The sequence below is a fragment of the Tauraco erythrolophus genome, chromosome 10, assembly GCF_009769465.1.
Source record: "Tauraco erythrolophus isolate bTauEry1 chromosome 10, bTauEry1.pri, whole genome shotgun sequence".
Taxonomy (NCBI): Eukaryota; Metazoa; Chordata; class Aves; order Musophagiformes; family Musophagidae; genus Tauraco; species Tauraco erythrolophus.
Window position 1 is genome coordinate 10,301,126 of NC_141474.1, and position 18,414 is coordinate 10,319,539.

The following is an 18,414-nucleotide window of genomic DNA, read 5'->3' on the forward strand; positions in this document are numbered from 1 at the left end:
TTATCTGCAAATAAAAGAACGCCAAAGAACTAGTAGGTCATTTTTTCCAGGAATGACTAGTAATTCCGGTCACCCAAACAGCAAAGGTGGCACTCGTTTTTCTGAAAAACGAGCCCTTTTATATTCTGTTTTTTGTTGGGAACCCAAAACCATGAAGCCCTTTGGAAGATATTGACCTTAATGTTTTCTGAAAAATCAACTGAACTAGAGAAAAAAACATTATTCAGAATATATATAAAAGGCACAATCATGACAGAATTTTTAAAAGGACATTATCAAGTAAATATGCTCCAAATTCCATTTTAGTATTTTCCTAGAGTGCCTTCTGAACAGATCGGAATTTAAAAGAAACAAATTAGTTACCGACTATTTTTAAGCCACTGTTTTGTCGAACTCCTACAATACTTTTTTCCTACCGTAGGACAGAAAAGACAAGAAATAACAACGAGTTAGGCTTTCTAGTCTGAGAACTGCACTGACACCATTTATGTCGGGTTATGTTTAAGGGTACCATTACAAAGGCTGCAAATCATGTGTCACATCCACATGCAGTAATATGAGTGATACACACATGTTGACTTGAAAACTACACATAAACCAGCAGTTTTCAAGCCATGGAGTGTAAGGATGATAGAAATAGTTTTATTTTGAAAGGAGATGAAGGTGGAGTTAGAAAGCAGGAAGAGTAGTACTTGATAGTGTCCTTTCAGAAAGTGGCATTCTATGGCCTCATTATTGCTGTATATTTGCTATTATTCAGCTTCTTACCAGATATATTTACAGCATGTCAGTCTGAACATTCCCAGAGCACAGCTCTAAATTTTACTTTAGAGATACAAACATAGAACAGTTAAACATACATAGTCCTGTTTTACAAACTGAACTTTTAAAGTTTAGGACTTCTATTGTGCTTCTTTGGCCAAGTCCTATTTAAATATCGATAACACTTAAAATTCTATAATTCTGCCACTATTTAACAGCTAACAGAAATCTTTGGTGTGTTTAGGTTAAGAATCCATTAGAGTACAAGCTTCGAAATATGGACATTCAGGCAGCTCTGGCCCCTCTCCTGCAAACTGCTCAACACTGAAGTAGACAGGGATTAAAAGAATCTAACATCGAAATATTTGAATAGGATTTAAAATGATCCGTGCCATTTAGAGTTTATAGAACTGGGATGATAAACAAGCTTTTCACCACAGATCACTTGTGCTCAGGTCATTGGACAACTTTAACAGTTACAATAATACGCCCAGTTTCCCATTTTAAAGTTTAAGATAATAATTTCAGAATAGGGAAAACTGGGGAAAATTTTGCCTTGATATGCAATTCTTGTGAGTGTAATGAAGATTAAAAAATTACTTCAGATACTTTCTTTGGCATAATATTCACCAAATAAACATAGAATAATTATTTTTAAAATAGGCTTAAAATGGAAAGCTTGATAAGGTTAGATTATACTAGATTTTATGGTGAATTACACTAGACTTGCAGTTCAAAATGGTTCTTTTGAAAAAAACCCTTATGCCTAGTAAAGAAAAAGCTAAAAATAATTAAAGACATAAAATACTTTCAAGAGTTTGACTTTGTTTTATAAACACAGCACAAGAAAGCGAGGAAAAAAAAATTTCATTAGCAACTCACAAGAGATTTATAGTTACTGATTATTTCTTTTTTTAAACAGAAGTTGAGTACTGTACTGGAAATAATAGCCTTTAAATTTCTTCTCTAGCACAGATAACCTGACAACAGGCATGCTAATGCGGGACCCTGTTATAACTCCTGCTCTAACAAGGATAAACCATGCCAATCTTTTATGACTGTTCATAGATTAAAATGACCTTGCAAATACTCCTATTTCTTTCAAAGTTAGAGTGTGGGGCACACTTCAGAAAACAAACAGGATTGAAAAAGCAAGAAAAAACACATATTAAAACTATATAGGACTTAACTGTAGAAAATTAGACAATATCAATGTCTAGATCTTCCCACATAATTCAATATTAGAGATCAAGGAAGAATTAAGAGGCCAAATGTAGGCAGCCTAATTATACTCAGGGGGAATCACCAAACACCCTGTTTAGTGTCTTCATAAAATATCTGAATCACTTTTCAGAAGAATCTAGTTCCTGTGTCCATTGGCTAGGCTCCAGAGTCCAGCAGACTTTAAAACCCTTCAAAAATGCGTGAGGGTTCAAGTAAAATTATATTTTAATTTCTGTATCAAACATAATTCAAAGTTTGTGTTTTATATCCCTGCCTGCCCTTACAACTTTTAATTAATTTGATATAGTCCTTAATCTTTCAGAATGCTTTCAATTACATTTAAAACATTAACTTGAAGTAAGATGCAGAAAGGCAATGTTTTTTAAATTAATAGCCAGATATGTAATTACATTTTTCAGCCACTACCCTTAAAAGATATTTCAGAGCATAATTTTTAAAAGACCATCTATAAGATTTTTAAAAACTCTTAAAAATCACAAGAAATGCTTTCAGTATGCATCAAAATGTGCCTAAATGTTCGAATATTATGTAAACAAACCTGTTTTTCCAAAACTATGCAGAAGACTCATGAGCCCAAATAAAATATAAAATATAAACCTTAATTGCCATATCAGCCTTCTGTGGGCTAATGGCTTCGTAAATTAGGTGGAATGTTATGGTCTGATCATGAATGTTCATTGTTTGAAATATTCTGTACAGTAGGAGCTGTATCTAGTCCCAGTAAAGTTCCAAGATATGACTGGTCTCTAGGATCCAACATTTGCTCAGGCCTCACAGGATGAACAATATTTGCAGGTTGTGGAGTAAGAGTATATTTCTCTAGAAATGATAGATCTGTTGCTCGTTGATAATCTGTCTGCTCAGGTTGTGGAGGCAGAATGCCATGTGACTGAGGAGTATGCTGTACTAGGTCAGCTTGCGGATCAGACATCTGAACTGGTACCAGAGTCACAGGCACACATACTTCTGTAGATACATTCTGTAGCAAAGTTTTGGCTTCTGATTGATATGCTTTGGACTGTTCCACATACTGTTTAGCTTCAGTTTGGTAAACTTTGTCATCAGAGGTGTACTGCACTGGTAAAGAGACTAGCTTTTCCTCTGAAGAAGACGTCAATGCGTCTTCTGCAGCCTTTGATCCGTGAACATGATCAATATGATATTTCAGCTTGTCTTTTCGTTTAAATGTTGCATTGCAGTGTTGGCAATTAAAAGGTCGAGCATCTGAATGAATAACCATGTGTTTTGTTAATGTCTTCTTAATTCTAAAAGACTGATTACAGATTTGACATTTGTAGGGTTTCTCACCTATAAAGACACAGAAATAAGAATTAGTTACTCTGAGTAACACCGTGTCACACATAGATATGCAAATACATACATGGATTACGTCATAGAGATCTAGTATAAAACAATTTTACTGAAAACAAAGAGCGTATGTTTAGCATCAATTTTGGAATCAAGAGAGCCATTAGAGGTTTGTTTAGAAGTTACATTAACATACTCTTCTCCTTACATATAATTCTCTCAAAACTTGGGATTTCTGTCAGGTACACGCAAAGACAATCAGAACATAAACCAAATAAAAAACCCCCAGTCTTTAAACTGTTATGATACTTGTATTAAATGAGCTCAATTTGTACTTTTGTTCATTTCAAAAGGACAATGATTACCCTAAACATAAAGCAGGAAAACCAAATTTAACCATATAAGGACATAAACCTTTCCAAAGGGATTTCAAATCCTTGTTTAGGTTACCTCTTGAAATGAAGTATTCCCTGGACCACAAAAACGATTAGAAGGTCTGGGTAAATTTGGCAAGAACATATACCAGTAAATTAAAGGAAGAGGTGTGGAGAGCATATCACATATCTATGTTGAGGATTATGTCAATGTTTCAACTGATACATTCAGAGGCAGTATTCTGGAATGATCAACATAGGAGAAAGAATAAAAGGTCTTGCTGCTTCCTGCCACTCTTGCCCCGAACACTCAACAACCATAATGAATTGAAGAATTCCGTCAATGTTGATGCATAAAAATACATTCCTACATGTTTTGTGGTTTTGTTGGGGTTTATTTTTACCTGAATGCGTCCTAAAATGCATTTCCAAACTTGATTTCCCTTTAAAAACTTTCTTACAGACTTCACACTGGTGAAATGTTGCTTTGTATCTTTAAAGAAGAAACGACATTTCATGTTAGATACTTTTTTTCTTTAAATCAACTAACAATAGCTATGTGCACAGTCTTTTCTGAAATCTTTAACTGCAAAATAGCTGAATATCAGTTTCCAAATTTCCTCACTCATGTTCATATTTCCTGGCATCTGCATACCAAAACAGTCAATTAGATTCTTTTTGATATTCAATCTTATTCTCTGCTGGGATTGGCACTTAGTATTTGAATAGCAAAAGACATGAAAATTTATTTTCTGACCCCAAAAATATGCTTAAGTAACGGTTTTTGCCCGACATCCACAAAAGGCTTTCACTTTGGCAGAATTATGCCGTAAAGTACTAGGAATGGTTCAGGCTACTGGCTACCAAGAAAAACCACGGACAACAAGCAGACAATGTACTACACTTTCAACAGCACGTCTTTAATGGCTTCCACACAAAGCCAAAGAGTACCAACAGTTAAAACACATCATTGGAAAAACAAGTAGGTCTCAGTTTATTCGAAAATTTCTGAAAGGCATATTTTTGGAGCTCAAGAATTTAAAAACCCCATTGCATTTTCAATTCATAGACATAACTCAGGTTTCAAAGTTTTTACCTATTTTCAGAGCCACTAATCTGCTACCAGCTTCTAAAATATCTCAGTGTAGGATAGTTCTCACAGTGCTTAAATGATGTCTAATAATTCAGTCTTAACTAGTCTGCAATGACAATGTTACAGCAAACCATTAATTTAGAACAACATTGAGACAGCTAATTGACAGATTAAAATTTGATCCATTTTTATATTTTTATTTTATTTACTTAATTAAGCTACAAAGAAAACATGTAGCTTAAATGGTGAAGGCAATTTTCTGATATCCACTTCAAAACATAATAATCTCTCTCAGGTAACGGGCATGACAAACACACAGACTACTAGTAATCTGCACAAACAAGCAACTCCCAACAAATTCAGTTACAGCACAGAAGTATTTACACAGTTATAAAAAACTCACACTTACTTCTGCCAAACTTTTTCTCCTAGGTGAACGCTTTTATAATGAACAGTAAGGTGATCTCTGCGGCCAAAACATTTTCCACATTCCTCACACTGATGTGCTTTTTCACCTACAAGGGCAAAAATGAATAAATTTTGCTTAAATTTCTGGAACTTACTAAATGTCTAAGAGCTGTAATCATAAGATGCACAGTAGATCCATGTTCACAAAGTCCAGCCAGTCAAGCTCTTCCATATCTTACTCAGAGAAGGATTCTCTGTTATCAAAGAACAAAATTCAGGAAGCAGGTTGGTAGGTTGGTTCAATAGGAGTTAGGATTTTTACCACTTGTTAAATATGACTATTACTGACCATTTGTCATTTCTACAAAGAAATTCACGTTCATGAATTAAGGGACATTTCCCCAAACACCCACTGCATGACAAGTACAAGTGAACGACTATGAATCTACCTTCTTCGTTATGACCCAAAACGTGACACCTTCCAATAATTCAAGGGCTTTAAAAGAGAAGCTTAAACATACCGATTATTTTCAGCTACTAATTTTTAGAACTTAAAATTACATCACAGTATTTATCTTTTTAATTATCCTGATTTACATAGTTACCTTTTTCTTTTATGGTGATGTTTATAAGTATCTTGATTCTTTTTAGTCATCTTGAGATCTTCCACAAAGGGCAGAATATTTCTTCTCATGTAAGTAGGAGGAGTGTGGACAGTCAAAGAATGTAACTTTCTAGAGGGGGAAAAGCAAATAGAGTAGAAAAGAGGATTTTTTTTTTTGTACTTGAGTTTTCAAAAGATTTCTTTATTTTATAGCAGACATTATGATTTCAAACACCAAAAAAGAAGCTGTCCTTTGAAATAAAGGCTCAGGAAGTTTAGACTCTGATCACTTTCATATTTTTATGCTGCCTATAAAGTATTTTGCCTCCTAGAAGGCCACATTCCCTTTGGATCCTGTTCTGAAAAAGGAAAAGTCCCTAGTGAATCTTCGCTCTTCTTATACGTTTGATAACCTTTTTGCTCTCAGTGCAACAGAAAGGACGTTTTTCTTCCTCCTGACCATCCTCATCTGGCTGTTCTCAGCATTGACTCCCACCACCTTCCTTCCTTCCCTTTTGCCCAAAACAGAGACTTCGGAAACACTTCTTTGATATTCTTACATTAAAGTGATCAGTGTACAAACTTTGACAGAGACTGTGACAGCTTCTTCTGTGTTGTGGTAATAATGTTTCACACAATTGCTATTAAAAAAAAGAAATCTGAACTCATTAAAAAATCCTCCTTTTTAACTTTTGCTTTTATCTATTATTTTTAAAGCAATTCACTGTTACATGTTTTTGACTGTCCCTCAGCTTTCTATGCTATGGAGGAAACACTTGACTTTTAAACCTTGAAAACATGTAAGTTTAACCCTGCTTTAGTAGACCTTAAACATCGTGAGAGGAAATTTTATCAGGCCTAAAACATTGCATGTACTGAAAAAAAATAATCCATAATTAATTTTTAACTTGATCTTATTTCAAAATAGTAATTTCAAAGCCAATTTTCAAAGAAAATGCCTACCTGAGTGTATTTTTTTGTGTTTTGTCAGATGGTCATGCCGAATAAATGTTTTCCCACATTCTTCACATTCGTATCTCTTGTCATCATGGTGGACTCTTAGATGAAGCCTGCATATTCATAGTCATAAATATAATCATAAAAAGTAATTTTTTTAACATCATCTGTACTGCTAATTCAATGCAAAATACCAAAAACCACAGTCTTTAATGCTTCACGCAAATATCACGAAATAACTTTCAGTTGAGGTATGCTTAAACTGCTCTTAGAAAACAAGAGAGAATAGAGCTAAACTCTCATACCTGGTGTTAATTTAGCAGGATATTTTAGTCCTCTGCATATTTGGTCTTTGAATAACACAGATGCAAAAGTTTTAGATGTGCAAGAAAGTCAACTTTGATACAAGATTTATATGGGATTCTGTCTACGTTTAAACCACTAACGTCTTGTATTAGAAATTAAATGACTTCTCACAGGTTATTAATATTATTTTCAATATTTAAGCATGTTTAAAGCATTTTCTAATGCTTTAGAGTTGGAATAAATCAAAACACATACACATTATGAAGCATTATGTTGACATCATGAATGCATATATATCACCAAATTAAGTGAAACGGTTTGGTAGCTTATTTAATAAAAATCTGTACCTGTAAGAGCTTCCGTGACGAAAACTCTGCCCACAAATACTGCAAAGATGAGGCTTCTCTCCACTGTGAATTCTCAGATGTTCTTTCAAAGTTGTTCTGTTTAACAAAGACAGTAACATTTAATTTTGAGCAATGTCACTGTTACTTTAAAGTGAAACAAACTATCAATTTCTCAATTTCTTTAACTGTGATGGATCACAATATATCCAAATAACTGCATCAATTTATTCAGATACACAGACATATATATACATTCAAAGGCAGTACAGCAACCTATCTACTATTTACTGAACCAGTTTTATCTAGAAACAATATAAGCAAAGAAATAAAACATCGTCCCAACATACATTTGGACAACCTACATTAAAGAAAACATCAATTCTGACATTATTTTCTATGTAACAATTTCTTTGTTACTGTATGTATAAAGTCAGAACTTCAAAGTCAGACTTGAAGAAAATCTAGATCATGTATGTTAATTTAACTTAACTCAGCATATAGGTTATTTAAATACATATATATTTATACATACGTACATACGTGTATATATGTAAGTCTATTTTTACTATTGCCTCTCCAATGTAAAAAAAAAAAAAAAAATGCATGCAGGTGAAAATTTCTGTCAAGCAAAGGAATCAGACAATATAATTTACTGTATACACACCTGGTAAGTGTGTGAACTAAACAATAGAAAATTCTTTGATCTCCTTCCAGTATTACTTATAAATATTATTTTTCAAAGATTTTTTTTATGCTTTACACAAAAGTTTTATCTGTTCTACTGAGAGCAACAACACTTAAATATTCAACTGCCTTACATAACATAAACAAAACTTTAAGTGTGTGAACATATTGCCTTTTTTTTTTAAACAGAAATTCTTTTTGTAGTTTAAAGTGAGTTTTATAGAACTGAAAGAGTATCTGTGCTTTATAGCTTGTTTGTTTACTATTTCGTTACTGCATTAGTACCTTTTCTTTTAACGCATGCATATCCCATTGAACAAATTACTAGAAAATGCACCAGCACCAAAATCCATTAGGGGCAAATCTTCCTCTTACAATACTTCCAGGGGTCTTTGTCAGTCATTGGGAAAAAAAAACCACAAACAAACAAGAAAACACTGCAGTACAAAGACCTTTTCATATTGCCCAAATAGAACATAACTAGAATCTTTGTCACAGTTATAGAGATGAAGCTGTATTCTACCAAAAAGAAAAAACAACTATAAGGCTTATTGTTTCAGAATCTAAACAAAAATCACCACTTGGAAAACTTAAAAGATCTCCTTTACAGAACAGTGCAAGACACCTGTACTGAAGCCATGTTAACAACTCCTTAAAATTCACAATTTTTTCCCCTCTTGTATAGAATAGAAACAGAGGGGAGGAGGCAGGAAGAGAAATCTTATTTCTACAGCTTTTCTATACACTTATTTTTATATACTAGAATTTATGAGTCAACTTTTAGAGCTTCTACTTTTCAAAGTTCTAAATTAATACTTTTTTCCTCCATTTAGAGCACAGCAGCAAAGGCTGTACAATATTATCCCATCTTCTGTGAAACCATGTTTGTAGGAGTCCAATTTCTTCTTAGTTACGCTGACCAGCGTTCCTCATCTTCCCATCCTCCTCAGTATATTTACCAAAGTAACTATGGCAGAAAACTCTTTCCCGAACAAATGCAAGATGTTCTTGCACAACATAGGAACCCTAAGTGAACTGAATTAGATGTTAAGACTTACAGTTCTGCCTCATAACTAACTACCTACAGCTGACATCTATAATTTTAGAGGTCACCAGAAAACCACACGCTACCCGTGGCTCTGACACTACCTTTCAATACAGTAGCCCTCTGAAATGGTGTCATTTATGTTAAAATCTCAAAACTAAAACATATTCAGAATCAAACAAAGCACGTTAAATTTTCTCAGTTCTGTTGAAGTCCAAGTAGTCACGCAACTCCTTACCGTTCCCTAACGGATTTTCCACAGATGAAACAAGTCCATTTTCTCTTTCCTCCATGAGTACATTCTATATGGCGTTTCAGATTTCCTGTATCATTAAACTGGCGGCCACAAATATCACAAGGAAAAGGCCCTACAAGTAGACAGACGCACATAGTATTATTAACTGTCAGTTAAACCAAACGATGCACAGACTGGTTACTTGGGAAAACCCAGATCAATTTACAAAGCAAAAGCTTTGTCTAACAAATTAGTACAGTCAGCATACTTTAATTAGACTTTGTGTACTTTCTGCTCAGGTAACTTTTTTCTAATTTGGGTTTTTTTTGGCAAGTTTCATGGTTGTAAAGCAAAAATTTAGAATAAATAGTCAGAAGTAATTAAGCCCACTTAGACTGTTTGAAAAATCAAATTCCCATTACTATGACCAATCTAGTTCCTACCTGGCAGAAATAATTAGTAGGAATAAAAAAGTCTTTGGAATACTTCAGGAGGAAAGAAAAAGGTCTTTGGAAAACTTCAGGAAGAATCTGACTCCATAGTTGAGAACCAAGTTCATGCAAAAAAGTTTTAAAACAAAATTACCTTAATTCTTCTTCCCTCTCAAAATCTTGCTTCTATTTAGAATCATAAAATGGTTTGGGTTGGAAGGGACCTTAAAGATCATCTAGTCCAACCCCTGCTGCAGTGAGCAAGGACATCTTCAACCAGATGAGTTTGCTCAGAGCCCCATTCAACCTGACCTTGAATGCTTCCAAGAATGGGGAATCTACCATCTCTCTGGGCAACCTGTTCCTGTGTTTCACCACTCTCATTGCACCCCGGGATATGGTTGCATTCCAGACTGCGAGCACACATTGCCGGCTCATGTCCAATTTAGGTACAATACAATGCCTCAAAATCACAACTGAACAGAACAGTAAAAAAAATAACCAATAAAAAACCCCACCCAACCCCCTCATAAAACTGGAAAAGAGAGAACTGGAAAAGGAGATGGGGTAGAAATCATACTGATTGGGACATACAATGGTGGAGGAAGGTTTTACTTTAAATCTATTGTTTACATGTCAGAAGGAGGTTTCTATACCGAGATGGAATTTTTCTTGATGTTTCAGCCTTGCAAATCGGGATTTAAAGTGCTCTTCACAGTAGGTACACTTAAAGGGTTTATCCTGAGAGTGAAGGATCATATGCTCTTCTAAATGAGGTCTTCGAGTGAAAGATTTCTTACAAATCTAAAATGATAATACATTTTGTCAATAATACATCAGTTATAACCAGTCTTTTTTCCTGTTCAAAAACTCTAACAGTTTTGTTCATCTGCTCTCTGCAGCAACGTAAGATTAAACAGGTATTCTTCAAAAGCATACTCTATCCCAATTTCTAAAACCTTGCATTCAGTACCAAAATACCTGTGCTTTACACAAACCTACACCAATTAGGATGGTGATCCACGGCAGCCTAAATCAAACTACTGCCAACTCCTGCACACAGTTACGTGTTCCATCCCCGCTTCTTTCTACTGACTCCAGAGCTTACCAGACTCTCTTCCTAGAGTGTTTCAACACAGTAACTCAGCAGAAAATAAACCAATGGAAAAGAAGCAAACAGCTTTTGTTTGGTTTTGGATGCTGGAACAGCTCAGTTGGACTGTGGTGAATGCTGTTGTAGTATAAGCTACTGCTGAACTAGGGTCATACCTGTTCCTTTAATTCCTCTGGGAAATTATCTGACAGCATGTATTAAAGACAAAATGCCAATAGCAACAAAGAAATTTAACTCAAAATATATTTTAGAGATACAGAACTTTTGCAATGTTAAAATTACGTAAGCTTTTTAGTACTGTTTGCAGATTAATCAAAACCTAAATGTACAAGAATTATTAGTAAGCATGCAGTTCAATTACAGAATTGAAGCTACAGCTCAAATATAGGCATTTAAACTAGGTATTAAAATTCAACATCAAGGTCCTATGCCTTAACATAAATCAACGTGGAGCTCACTGATTTAACTGTGAAACTGTTGCCATTGTTTATAACAGCTGAATTCAGTATTACCTAACTCCCATACATTAAATTGTGCAATCCGTTTCTCAGAGCACACCTGAATAACACTCTTTTAGCCTCAGGAAATCAGTACCAACAGCTTTATTTGTTTAAAAACTCATTAATGTTAAATATAAGTGTACGAAAATCCCATACCTGTAGAAAGTGTAATAGCCTTCTTGTTTTTCTTTACTATTAATACTCTACTGTTTCTGTGAATTTGCTCATGTTCCTCAAGGATATGGTCACCAAATCTTGGTGTTCGCACATGGACTACAGCAGAAATCAACACCCTGAAGAAATCCTGCAGCTTACATCTGTGGCACCTCAGCCCATAGAACATACTAAACACCCTGAAACCAAAGTCACAGCTCCTAAGAATCACCTCCCTCGACCTTCTGGCCATGCTTCTTTTGACATACCCCAGGATATAGTTCACTTTGTGGGCTGCAAGCGCACATTGCAAGCTCATGTCCAGCTTTTCATCCACCAGTATTCCCAAGTCCCTCTCCTCAGGACTGCTCTCAATCCCTTCATCTCCCAGCGTGCATTGATACCAAGGTTTGCCCTGACCCAGGTGCAGGACCTTGCACTTGGCCTTGTTGAACCTCATGAGGTTCACACGGGCCCACTTTACCAAATTTTACTAAATCTACCAAATCATTCATCTAGTAAGAGTACTTTCCGAGAAATTAACATCAACTATGTTGCACAATTGGTTTCCACTATTAAAATGTTTCTGTCTAGTAACAAACAGGATCTGTAATATGTTCTCACAAAATAACTTCATTTGGAAGATTACGTCCTTTGGTCAGGCACGTAATATCTCCAACCATGGTACCATCGCCAGCAGATGAACACTACAAATTCCTACAGTTCATATCTCCCAACCTCCGACTACATGCTTATAAGTGAAAGTTCATAAACAAAGCAAAATTAGTAATTATGTTAGAGCACCTAATATTACAGACATAAAGAGGCATAAAGCAGCTTGCATAAATAAAACAGCTGCCCGGGGCGGGGGGGGAGTAAACTAATTTCCTTATTAAAAAAAAAAAAAAAGACCAAACCCCCACATTTGAAAATTTAAAACATTATTTGGTAGCAGACAGGTAGAGAATGAAAGTTCTATGGATTCCTTTTCACTGTAGATGTAGTTTAACGCATATAGCTCTCCTGGGAAAAATTAAGGAAAGGATTCTATGATTTCACAACTAGAGATAAATTTAGTACAAATTTACTACTCTGTTGATGCACGTATGCAGCTAAATGAAAGTGTTCCATATTTAACATATATTTTCCTCACTACTGAGGAAGCCTTCCAAAAAAGTATACTCTTCAGTGTTTGATGTGCATAACTAATGGAAAAGCAAATACTCGGGTTTTAATGTATTCATAACACTCAAGCCTAATAATCTGCAAATTGATATATTTTAACAACGGTAATAGTTGATCACATGAAAAAATAGTGCCTTCCACTATTTTAGAATTCAGTCTGGTATTACCTACTCATTCACAAGCTGTACATACAGAATAAAGTTCAGTCTTTATATCAATACATAAACAGGAAATTCATACCATCACTTATAAAGCTGAGACGCCACAGAAACACATACCATATTTTCACTTAAGTATTCAAGTCACAAAACAAGCACAGAATTGATTTGAAGAAAACAAAAGTACTGAAGTATTACTTACATCACATTTCCAACCTTCGCTCTTTGTTTTCTTGATAGAAAGAAATTCTTGTACATTCTCTGGATGAAATCTAGAAGACAGACAGAAGCTGAAAGTACTTATAACTTTCTAAGATGAAGATCATCCTAATACTAAATATCCATTTCTAAACTTTGTGTGTCGTGAAAGTTGATCACCAAACCAGCACAACAGAATACTGACAACTGAACAATTCCAAAGGCACAGGTAACTGGAAAGCAGTGTTGACTATAGACTCCTGTAGCATCTCGTATGACAATTGGCAAGACAGATGATAGTTTCAATTACAATGCTTTATGGATATTTACAATGAAAGAGGAAAAAAAGTAGTACGTAAATAATAATACTTTGTAATTAGACCTGTCATAAACAAATTATCCACTAAGAGAATCCGCATGGGAATGGTTTATCCATCTATTATCATCATCAACAGTATTGCATCAACATCTAATACCAAAGAAGATATTTCACTCTTCCACCAAATTAAAAGCAACACAGGTAATTATTAAGACTGTTGTGTTTTGACAGACTGTGCTAGCTAATCCGAGCATTGTAAAATTTCTAGTAAAAACCTGTGGTAGAACTCCCACAGAACCACTATTGGTATTCAGTCAGTTCCTACACACTTCTTGTGGCAGGTTAGTTGGTACTGCTAATCCTCGTGCCCTTTGAAAAGATACTTGTTTGAAAAAACAGTTATAGAAGTAACGCAGAATATGCTTCTTGCGTACATACATTCGTCTTTGCTTTTGAACTGAAAAAAGCAATTCTTCAGAATGTGAGACAAATTTGCTCATACTTGCCTCTTCACGTGCTTTGCTAAAGTCTTTTTGCTTGCATGCAGCTTATTGCAGTAGGGACATTTGTGTTCCTTTTTATGGAAGTCAGTATCGCTAGAGTGTTTCTTTCTGTGCACTGTCAGGTTGGACTTCGTTGAATAGCGCTGATGACATATATCACACTCAAAAGGCTTCTCACCCGTGTGTACACGTGTATGGCTCTCATATTTGCCTGTACAACAACAACAAAAAACATCTGTTTACATGAACTGTAGCGGGTATAACAGGTATAACCTACAATATACATATTTGGGGTTGTTCTATAATCTCTCTCTCAAATGTGGTCAAGGTCTAAGTACCTTCCATATACATCTGAAGATTTCTACTGGTTTATACCACTGAAAACTGCACAGTGATCACATATGCATTTGAAAGGTTCCTCCATACAGTCCCATCTTAACTTTAAAAAGAGTAAAATAAAAGGGCTCTGTATTACTGTTAAATCTACTCAAGAGTTACAAGTCTCTCTTGTTCAACCCTGCAGCATGCTCTGTTCTTAAGTACTGAAAGTTATACTACTACTCAACTCTTTACACTGATTGTGAAGTACCTTTTCAGAACAGGGAGCAGCCTTGCAACAAACTGGTATTTTTAAGGTACATTCAAATAACAAAACACTGAATGAATGATACAGAACCTTGCCAATGATCTACATTTGGGACCTAAGATATGACCATAAACAAAAATACTACTCTCTCATTTCTTTCACACTGCTTGTGTTCCCTCTTCTGTTTGCCAGCTTTTTTTCCTGAGGATGGAATTCAATCCTTCACTGAGGATCTACCTACCTCAAACCAATAGCAGGCTCTCAGCTTTGTACTAATTTTTTTCTCTGTACATTATGCATCATACTTCCAGGAGTTAGAAAAAGAAACAAAAAAAGTACTATAGCTCATAAATCTAAAATACAAATCAATTGTCTACTATAATACAACCTTATAGAGAAATACTTTATTTATCACTTGTTTTAATGTTATTTCTCACAGTTTTTTGAGCACAAAACTAGAATTCTAAGTTATAAAGAGCACAAAGGGCTTCTAATGTGTGCAAAACCAAAACGTACCATTACAACCCTAAATACTCACAAGCCATTTATTTCTGCACAATAGTCTTTCAATATTAATAACCAAGCTCTCAAGTTCAGAAAGTTTCCTATATTACTTTAAGATATGGCATTAAAAGTACAGTTAAGTCCCATATTTTTAATGTTAAATAGCTTCTACGATATAATTTGTAACCTCAGAAAACTTGTTTCACCTCAGCAAACTAAACACACCATGTGAGAGTAGGAACTAATACACACACACCAGCCCCACCTCATTTTCATAAACTCCTAAAACTTCAAAATTATTAAAGACACAAAGCATCTATTATAAGAACACCAAAAAATGTCAAACGCTGTGAGGAATCATTTCTTTCTTAACTCTCATGACTGAAAGGAAGTTAATACATTACATGACCATAATTCAGCATTTATTCCAGCTGAGAGAACACAAAAGTTCTGGAGTACAGTAGTGATCTACTTGTAACGTGGGAAAGAACAGGAAAGCATTGGATGGGTCAGGACTGGAATTTTTACTCTTCTGATATCCTGAGTAACCACACACCTCGATTTGAGTGTAACATAAGCGATCCCAATAGAACAGATTAAGCTGACAAAGCATTACTTGGCGCTAACCACAGACCCAAAAAATCAAGCTACAAGTCAGAGTGACTAAGAGGTCCTAAGCATCTATGCATCATGTAGAACAGAAGGATTTCAGGCTGTTTGACAACGGTGCTGTTTTACTACAGCAATGACAACAGCTTTGTTAGTTAAAATTAATTTGGCAGAAAATATAGTACCGGTTTCAGGCTTCACACAATTTATTGTTTAATATCTTGCTATATTTCCCTCCTTTTTCAAGGCTGCTTTTACATAGCATGCTAACAACCAGAATCCAGAGCAGTGAAAGAGAAATAAACTTAGTATTTGCAGATTTTTCATATAATGCACTCAGTTCATTTACTGAAACTGCTTAACACCCCAGAAATGACAGCTTAATACACTTAGAAAAAACAGCAGCATACTAGATCAGTGAGACGATCCAGAAATTCTGATCTTCACTCTCTAGGACAGAGAAAAAGCTGCTTATTTCCCATACAAGTAGCACCACCATATGGTAAAAAGGAAGGAGATCAAACTTGCTCTTACCTATGCGATCAAATTTTTTGTCACACTTGGGACACTGCAGTAGTTTTTTGCTACTGCTTTGAATGATGACTGGAGCTAGGCCTTCAGGAATATTTCCTACTGAATCAACTGCCTCAGAACCCTCTTCAGTATCATTCTGTTCTTTTTCACTTTGTTCTTCAGACTCTGAATCTTCACCTGACATTTCCTCTTCCTGTCCCTCTTCATCAGCATTGCATTCACTTTCACTGTCTTCAAATTCCGTTCTATCAGATGTTTCCTTGTCAGAAGTGACTTTTTCCAAATTGCTGTCAGAGACACTTTCATTGTCACTGTTCTCAAATTTAGCTGGACATTTACGGTTTCTCATAGAACGCCTAGTGGAAAAGTCAGCCTTCTCGACCATTTTTAACCCATGTTTTCTTTCCAATGAAAAGGATCTGTGGGCTTTAGCCAAATGATTTTCTAAGGACTTCTTGTAACAGAAACTTCGACCACAAAAAGTGCACTGATGACTATTTAATAGTTTACCTGTCAGTTCATTGAGTGTTTCTACCGGTGTAGGTGCATCAGTTACCACATCAGTCTGTACACTAGAAACACTTTCATTATTCAGTAACTTCACTGCATCTATGATGTCTAAAAACTTTGCTGCTTCTAGCACTAATGGAATTTCATTTTTATATACAAAAAACTCAGAGGTGTAGAGAAACTCAAGCAAATGCTGAAAGACAGAATGGGTTACATGATCTAATGTGACGACATCGGTGCTCGGATTTTTGCTCAAACAAGCATGAAAATAACTACTCCCAACGGCCACTACAACTTTGTGAGCACTAAATTCTTTTCCTTCTACAATTATGAGTAAATCACAAAATGATGGATGCTTCTGTCTATCATCATTTAAGTATTTAAGTAGATTTTTGTTATACTGCAATGAGCTTAGGAGCTTTCTTTGTTCTGATGACGGTGAAAGTTCTTGGGAAGATTCAAGCTGATCTGCAGGAGCTATTTCTGCAGACTTCGAGACAATTTCTTGTGCGCAGTCTACTACAACAATCTGTTCTGAAGTATCTTTCTCATGGCCAAGATGAACTTTTTCATTTAGATTTGCAGCGAGCCGTCTCCTTTTCTTCATTGCAGAAGTGCAACTTTAAAATCAGGACCTTCATAGGTGATTGGCAAAAAAATTCTCCCGAAGACTTGGCTCCGCTCCAGACCTTGAGAAAACACGTAACAGTAATTTCATAATCTGCAAACGAATTATGATAAAAATCACTCTTAGTACTTAACTGTAAATTCTTTTTTTTTTTTATTAATGCTTTCCGTATTTCACTCTTAGTTTTATCTACACTGCACACCTTGTTATTATTACGACACCGAAGCGCATTTGCTTTCCGTTTAACCCCCGCACAGCCAGTCAACCCTTCTGCTCCTCCCGCCGGGCGCCCGTCCGCCCGCGCCCGCCCAGAGACCCGCCAGGGCGGCGGCGCGGAGCTGCGGGGCCGCCCGGCGCGGCGCGGCCCTCTCCCCGCGCCTGTCACCGACAAGTGTCAAGCCCGCGGCCCGGCTCCCCGCCTCCCTCGGCCTGCGCCGCGGACGGTGCCTTTGTCCCAGCGCCAGCAGGCCCGCCGCGCAGCCGAGGGCCGGCGCCAGGAGGGCCCTGCGGCACCGAGCCTGCGGGGCGGGCAAAACGGGCGCCCCGGACCCGCCCGCCTCAACGGGGCAGCGGCGAGGGCCCCCCGGCCGCTGCCGAGCGGGACATAAAATGGCCGAACCCCGCCGCCAAGCTCCTCCTCACCCGCTGCCCCGGCGGAGCGGCCTCACAGACCCGCGCGGCACCGGGCGCTCCCCGGGGCCCGCTCGGCCGCTAAACGCCGCTGCACTCCGCGGCCCCGACCGCTTCCGCCGCTTCCGCCGCTTCCGGGTCCCGGCGCCGCGCGCAGCCTCGCTCCGTGCGCCGGCGTGAGGGTGACGGCGGCGCTTCCGAGCATGCGCGAGTCCGGCGAAGGGGCGCCCCCCGCCGGCGGGGCGGACGCGGAGGACGCTTACCGGGAGGGCGGCGGGGAGCGCAGAAGACGCGCCGCCCCGCGCGTTCGGGGGCCCTCGGCGCGCCGCTGCCGCCTTTCTGCCCCTCGGCTGGCGGTTCGCTGCCGCCGAGCCCGCCGGCGGCGGCCCGCGGGGTGGCGCCGGGAAGCCGCCGTGAGCGGCCGCCGTAGCGAGACGGGCAGCGAGACGTGTTTGTGCGGGGCGGGCGGCAGCGGCGGGGCGGG

The 18,414-nt window shown here is 37.4% G+C and overlaps 1 protein-coding gene across 2 annotated transcripts; it reads right to left on the reverse strand.

Annotated features, from left to right (window-relative positions):
* Positions 1-359: 359 nt before the first annotated feature.
* Positions 360-17,990, reverse strand: ZBTB41 (zinc finger and BTB domain containing 41). 2 transcript variants are annotated; one of them, XM_086617185.1, is made up of 11 exons: positions 17,943-17,990; positions 16,163-17,361; positions 13,933-14,140; positions 13,112-13,181; positions 10,456-10,603; positions 9,372-9,501; positions 7,405-7,500; positions 6,758-6,864; positions 5,192-5,297; positions 4,094-4,182; positions 360-3,315 (listed from the first exon to the last, which is right to left on the reverse strand). In XM_086617185.1, the coding sequence occupies exons 2-11, from the start codon at positions 17,277-17,279 to the stop codon at positions 2,672-2,674; spliced, it is 2,715 nt and encodes a 904-aa protein (XP_086473311.1). In that variant the 5' UTR covers positions 17,280-17,361; positions 17,943-17,990; the 3' UTR covers positions 360-2,671. The 2 variants fall into 2 exon arrangements, with proteins under 2 accessions (XP_086473311.1, XP_086473312.1); XM_086617186.1 differs by having other exon boundaries at positions 16,163-17,393.
* Positions 17,991-18,414: the final 424 nt, after the last annotated feature.